This window comes from Macaca mulatta, chromosome 16, assembly GCF_049350105.2.
Source record: "Macaca mulatta isolate MMU2019108-1 chromosome 16, T2T-MMU8v2.0, whole genome shotgun sequence".
NCBI classification, from domain to species: domain Eukaryota; kingdom Metazoa; phylum Chordata; class Mammalia; order Primates; family Cercopithecidae; genus Macaca; species Macaca mulatta.
This window is the reverse complement of record NC_133421.1, coordinates 74,369,177-74,376,417: the sequence shown is the minus strand read 5'-3', so window position 1 is coordinate 74,376,417 and position 7,241 is coordinate 74,369,177. Positions and strand designations below refer to the sequence as shown.

Below are 7,241 nucleotides of genomic sequence, written 5' to 3'. Positions count from 1 at the left end.
GGTAGGTTTTTCTCTTTTTTATTTTTAACTTTAATTTTAATTTTTTTGTAGAGACACAGTCTCACCATGTTGGCTAAGCTGGTCTTGCGCTCCAAGCCTCAAGCAGTCCTCCCGCCTTGACCTCCTAAAGTGGTAGGGTAACAATTGTGAGCCACTGCACCCAGCCTCGTTTTGGTTATTTTATGCTTTTTTTTTTTTTTATGGAGAATTTTAAAAACAGACATATAATTAATAGTACTAATCCCGTGTACTGATTATCTAGCACCAACAATAGCCAACCTTTGGCCAGTCCCACCTCATCCACCAATACCGCCCTTCCATATTATTTCAGTTATTTATTTAAATTTATTTAGCACCAACAACAGCCAACCTTTGGCCAGTCCCACCTCATCCACCAATACCGCCCTTCCATATTATTTCAGTTATTTATTTAAATTGATTTAGCACCAACAACAGCCAACCTTTGGCCAGTCCCACCTCATCCACTAATACCGCCCTTCCATATTATTTCAGTTATTTATTTAAATTGATTTATTAATATACAAGACAGGGTCTCACTATGTGGCCCAGGCTGCTCTCAAACTCCCAGGCTCAAGTGGTCCTCCTGTCTCAGCCTCCCAAAATATGGGAATTATAGGCATGAACCACCTCGCCTGGCCTCCTTGAATATTATTGCAAGGCAGAGAGCAGATACCATTTAATCTGGAAATATTTTATTTAAGGATCTTTTGTTAATAACCACACCATTATCACATTAAAAAAATAACACTACATGATATCAAGGAGTTATTTACAATTTTCTTGGGTGTGATAATGGTGTTTATATTTTTCTTTTTAAAAAAATCCTTCTCTGACAGATACATAAGTTTATGGTATCTGAGACTTGGTTTATAATTCTCCTGTTTAGAAAAAACTTTAAGTGGTAAGAGATGAAATAATAGCACTGAGTTGGCCAGGCATGGTGGCTCACACTTGTAATCCCAGCCCTTTGGGAGGCCAAGGCAGGTGGATTACCTGAGGTCAGGAGTTCGAGACCAGCCTGGCCAACACCGTGAAACGCTGTCTCTACTAAAAATACAAAAAATTAGCTGGGTGTGGTGGTGGGTGCCTGTAATCCCAGCTACTCGGGAGGCTGAGGCAGGAGAATCGCTTCAACCCAGGAGGCAGAGGTTGCAGTGAGCCGAGATTGCGCCATTGTACTCCAGTCTGGGTGACAGAGTGGGACGCCGTCTCAAAAAAAAAAAAAAAAAAAAAAAAGGAAGTGGTAGTAGTGAGTGTCTGGTGTGTCTGGTTATTTCTTTTTTGGAGTTGCCAGCAACCACTGATTAATAATACCTCAAGTGGTGAGTTCATTAAAGCTTGCAAAATGGTGATTTTCTCTCTTCCTCCTTTGTTTGCTAGAGTACTTTTTTGGGGTTTTTTTGTTGTTTTGTTTTTTGAGATGGAGTTTCGCTCTTGTTGCCCAGGCTGGAGTACAATGGCGCGATCTCGGCTCATTGCAACCTCTGCCTCCCAGGTTCAAGTGATTTTCCTGCCTCAGCCTTCTGAGTAGCTGGGATTACAGGCGTGCGCCATCATGCCTGGCTAATTTTGTATTTTTTGTAGAGACGGTTTCTTCATGTTGGTCAGGCTGGTCTCGAACTCCCGACATCAGGTGATCCGCCTGCCTCGGCCTCCCAAAGTGCTGGGATTACAGGCGTGAGTCACCGCACCCAGCTGTTTGCTAGAGTACTTCTATGAAGAAAAGCTTCTCACCGAGTATTTGCTTACGTAGAGGTATGGGAAAGGTAGGATAAATGCTGGATTCTTTAAAGTTATTCCTTTTGATGCTCAGATTGTCCCATCTTTGGCCAATGGGAGCCTCTTCAAGCTGGCCTCAAGTCTTTTTTTTTTTTTTTTTTTTGGAAACAGTCTTGCTCTGTCACATGGTCTGGAGTGCAATGGTGCGATCTTGGCCTACTGCAACCTCTGCCTCCCGGGTTCAAGCCTCCCTGCCTCAGCCTCCTGAGTAGCTGGGATTACAGGCGCCCACTACCACACCCGGTTAATTTTTTGTATTTTTAGTAAAGTTTCACCATATTGGCCATGCTGGTCTCGAACTCCTGACCTCAGGGTGATCTGCCCACCTCAGCCTCCGAAAGTGCTGGAATTACAAGTGTGAGCCACTGCGCCTGGCCAGCCTCAAGTCTTTTTGACACACCTTACTAGTCTTTGATAATTTCCTTGCTGTCTAATAACTACCGTAGAGATTGTATATTTCCATGTTATTCCAAGGAGCTCTGGGTTTTTTTTAATTGGAAAAAAGTGGACACCATACTTTGGGTACTAGGAATGCTCATTGATAGAAAATGATCTTTGTTTCTAGGCCTTTCCAGTATTAACAGCTAGCAAATATAGGAGAGTGTGTATTTCCTCCCTGGGAAAAAAAAAAAAAATTGACCAGATGTGGCCAATGTGGTGGCTCATACCTAATCCCAATACTTTGGGAGGCTGAGGCAGGAGGATCACTTGAGCCCGAGAGTTTGAGATCAGCCTGGGCAACATAGACCACATCTCTAAAAAAAAACTTTGAAAATTAGCCAGGCATAGTGGCTCAGGCCTGTAGTCCCAGCTACTCGGGGAGCTGATGGGGGTGGATGGCTTGAGCCCGGGGGATCAAAGCTGCAGGGAGCCTGGATCACACCACTGTACTCCTGCCTGGGCAACAGAGCAAGACCCTGTCTCAAAAGAAAATAAAATATAAGGCCGGTCGGAGTGGCTCACGCCTGTAATCCCAGCATTTTGGGAGACCAAGGCAGGTGGATCATTTGAGGTCAGGAGTTCGAGACCAGCCTGGCCAACACGGTGAAACCCCGTTTCTACTACAAATGCAAAAATTAGCCAGGCGTGGTGGCAGGTGCCTGTAATCCCAGCTACTTGGGAGGCTGAAGCAGGAGAATTGCTTGAATCTGGGAGGCGGAGGTTGCAGTGAGCCGAGATCACGCCACTGCACTCCAGCCTGGGCAACAGAGTGAGACTCCATCTCCAAAATAATAATAATAATAAATAAAATTAAATAAAATAAAAAATAAATTCATCATGAGTTCACACCAATATTTTCCATTCAAATTCAGGACTGCAGAGGGTCTGGGGTTTGTATGTGTGTTTTAATCAGTTTCATTAAGATACAATTTACATACAATAAATTTACCTCTTTTAAATGTACAAATTAATGAGTATTGACAAATATATAACCATCTCTACAAAGGCAATGTAGAAAATTTGCATCACCCCATAAAGTCCTCCTGTGCTTTTTTTGAGACTGCCTCAGTAGTAACCACTTCTAAATTTAGCAGAGAACTGCACACCTGGATTGTATTTTGACAGAACTTCCTTCCAACCCAATTGCTTTTAATAATTTTTTAATGATAAATTTTTACCAAAAATTTTATAGAATTTATTTACAAAATTTCATAAGTTGTATTTCACTTACTGGTGTGGTATTATGCTAAGGAAACAGGTCTGGAGTCATGAAATCCTTAGGTGTCTAATTTTTCTAACCTCTAAGTTTCTGTGCTACTGCAGATCTCAGTTACTGTCTCTGGTGGTGGGTGTGTGCTGTGGAAGAGTCAGAGATAAGGCACTAGTCCGTTTCCTTCCAGGACAGTTAAGGAGAAAGAAGGAAATGAGCTCCAGGCATCACAAATCCACTGTTGATCATTCCTCTGGTCAGGTCTCCCCTTTAAATCCTTGAGAAGAAGCAACACTGAGAAAAGACAACTTCTTTAGGTCATGATTCGCCATCCCTGAGAGTAGAAGAGGCAGAAAGCCAAAAGGTCGACCACACATGTTTGCAACTCCTCATCCCAGCAAGATTTCTGTGCTGCCCTGGTGTTACCCTGCAGATGCCACCTTTTCCCAGTTTTCTACTGGTTTATTGGTCTTTCTCTTAATGATTTGTAAAAGCTCATAATATTATGAAACTTCATACAGTATCTGAGACCTGGGCTCAAAATACAGTCATGCATCGCTTAACGGTGGAGGTCACTGTTTGAACATCATAGCGTGTACTCACACAAACTTAGATGGCATAGTCTGCTACATGCCTAGGGTGTATGGGATAGTCTGTTCCTCCTAGGGATAAACCTGTACAGCATGCAACTGAACACTAGGCAATTGTAGCACAATGGTAAATATTTGTGTATCTAAATGTGTCTAAACATAGAAAAGATACAGTAAAAACATGGTATTATAGTTTTATGGGACCCCTGTTTTATATTTGGTCCATGAATGACTGAAATGTTACTATGCAACACATCATGGTGTTTTCTCCCTAATCTTTTTTTTTTTTTTTTTTTGAGATGGAGTCTTGCTCTGTCGCCCAGGATGGAATGCAGTGGCACTATCTTGCCGCACCGCAACCTCCACCTCCCAGGTTCAAGCAATTCTTATGCTTCAGTCTCCCCAGTAGCAGGGACTACAGGTGTGCACCACCACACCCAGCTAATTTTTGTATTTTTAGTAGAGACAGGATTTCACCGTGTTGGCCAGGCTGGTCTCAAATTCCCGACCTCAGGTGATCACCTGCCTCGTGGGATTACAGATGGAAGCCACTGCGGCCGGTCCCTAGTTATTCTTTGGATTTAGTTTATGATTTCTAAATGTAATTTTTAAATGTCTCATCTAATTAAATGTTTTATCTAATTAAATTTAACAATCTTTTATGTCTTCTGGGTTGTGAGTCATACCCATAAAAGTCTTCCCCACCTCAAGATTATTTTTAAATCCCCCGCATATTCTTCTAGCACTTCTGTGACCACATCTATCTGAATTAATTTTGTTGTAAAGAATGAGGTAGGGGACCAACTTTTTTAATATGGTTCTCAAGTTTTTACAATATATTGAATAATCCATCTTTTCCCCATTGATTTAAGATGCCATATTTATCCTATACTAAGTTACTGTATATATTTAGAACTATATCTGGACTTTTTGTTCCATTGTTCTACTTGTTCAATTATGTACCAATACCTCATATACCAATACTATGCTTTTTTTTTTTTTTTTTTGACACAGGGTCTTGCTCTGTCACCCCAGCTGGACTGCAGTGGTGCAGTCTCAGCTCACTGCAGCCTCTGCTTCCTAGGCTCAAGTGATCTTCATACCTCAGCCTTCTCGACTTGTGATTGGCATCTGAGTTGGGGGGCAGTCTTGTAGGACTGAGCCCTTAACCTATGGGGTCTGATAGTACTCCTGATAGTTAATGTCGGGATTGAATTATTGGTGTCCAGAGAGTTGGAGAATTGGTTTTCGGTGTGGAAAAAAACCCACACATTTGGTGTCAGAAGTGCGAATGGAGAAAGCTTACCTTTAAAATGTTAAATATTATTTCAAGGCTATGATATTTTATTTCTTTTGTCAGAACTCTCTTGGAGTCAAGATTCTGCCACCTGGCTGGGTGCGGTGGCTCACACCTGTAATCCCAGCACTTTGGGAGGCCAAGGTGAGTGGATCACTTGAGGTCAAGATTTCAAGACCAGTCTGGCCAACATGGTGAAAGCTCATCTCTATCAAAAACACAAAAATTAGCCGGGTGTGGTGGTGCATGCCTGTAATCCCAGCTATTCAGGAGGCTGAGGTAGGGGAATCGCTTGAACCTGGGAGGCAGAGGTTGCAGTGAGCCGAGATCACGCCACTGCACTCTCCAACCTGGGCGACAGAGCGAGACTCTGTCTCAAAAAAAAAAAAAAGATTCTACCACCTGGCCAGGGCCTGTGTGTGCCAACATGCGTTCTTGTGCCTACCTGGATGTCCCCTGGCCTCACACAATCATGAATCCTGCCCACAGGCCTGAACACTCACACAATCTACCTCCTTGTCCATAACCATTGCCCATGCCCAGCCCTCCTCTGCGTGCATTTTTCAGATGCAGTCACGTACTGCCTAGCAACGTTTCAGTCAACCACGAACCAGGTATGTGACAGTGGCCCCTAAAATCATACCATATTTTTACTGCAGCTTTTCTATGTTTAGATACAAAAATACCATTGTGCTGCAATTGCCTCCAGTATTCAGTACAGTAACATGGCTTCAGGTGTGTAGACTAGAAGCAATAGGTTACCGTATAGCCAGGTGTGGAGTAGTGGATACCATCTGGGTTTGTGTAAATACACTGGTGTGCACACAGTGGAATTGTCTAATGACACGCATTTGTCAGAACCTCGCTCTGTCATTAAGCAACGCATGACGGTGCTTCCTTCTGCCTGTTTGGGTGATCTCTCCCACTTTCCTCCCATTGGCTTTGCCACTTGACAAAGGGGCATCTTCAGGGAGCATGTGTGGGCCCCAGGTCCCTGCATCCTTGCTGATCTTGATAATTCTGATCTGATGAGTTTTCTGTCCGATAAGCCCTCAATATCCAGTTGTCCATCCTGGAATGTTAACAAGGTAGTGGTTGGAAGTGTGGGCTTGGCCCGGCGTGGTGGCTCATACCTGTAATCTCAACACTTTGGGAGGCTGAGATGGGAGGATTACTTGAGCCCAGTAGCTTAAGCCTGGGCTTAAGGCTGAAGTGGGAGGATTGCTTGAGCCCAGCCTGGCCAACGTGGCAAAACCCCGTCTCTAAAAAAATACAAAAATTAGCCAGGCGTAGTGGCATGCATCTGTGGCCCCAGGTACCCAGGAGGCTGAGGTGGGAGAATTACTTGAGCCAGGAAGGTCAAGACTGCAGTGAGCTGTGATCCCATCATTGTACTGCAGCCTGGGCAAGAGAGTGAGCCCCTGTCTCCAAAAAAAAAAAGAAGAAGAAGAAGAAAAGAAGTGTGGGCTCTGGTGTCACTCAGATCTGAGTTCCTTTCCTGTTTCCAACAGGTGTTAGCTGAATGAACTTGTGAGTCAGTTTCTTTTTGTATGAAAAGAGGGAAATAAGAGTACCTGCCCCAGGCCAGGCACGGTGGCTCACACCTGTAATCCCAGCACTTTGGTAGCCTGAGGCAGGTGGATCTCCTGAGATCAGGAGTTCGAGACCAGCCTGGCCAACATGGTGAAACCCCATCTCTACTAAAAATACAAAATTAGCCAGGTGTGGTGTCATGTCCCAGCTGCTCAGGAGGCTGAGGCAAGAGAATCACTTGAACTCGGGAGGTTGCAGTGAGCCAAGATCACGCCATTTCACTCCAGCCTGGGGAACAAGAGCAAAACTCCGTCTCAAAAAAAAAAAGAAAAAGAAAAAAAGTACCTGCCCCAAAGAGGTATTGTGGGAC

The 7,241-nt window shown here is 43.8% G+C and overlaps 1 protein-coding gene across 15 annotated transcripts in view; it reads right to left on the bottom strand.

The window, feature by feature from the left end:
• MILR1 (mast cell immunoglobulin like receptor 1) overlaps nt 1-7,241 on the bottom strand; it is a 44,836-nt gene that overhangs the window by 13,526 nt on the left and 24,069 nt on the right. For 5 of the 15 annotated variants that reach the window (XR_013407074.1, XR_001440533.3, XR_013407072.1 and 2 more), the window contains one exon: nt 66-124. The exons of 7 other annotated variants lie outside the window; for them this stretch is intronic. Coding sequence is in view for 1 of the 8 variants with exons in the window: in XM_077972519.1 (XP_077828645.1) it covers nt 99-124 (26 nt within the window). In the remaining 7 variants the exon portion in view is untranslated. Of the gene's footprint in view, nt 1-65; nt 125-3,127; nt 3,786-7,241 lie in introns of those variants that run through there. 3 more of the 15 variants (XM_077972515.1, XM_077972512.1, XM_077972513.1) reach the window with 3 other exon arrangements.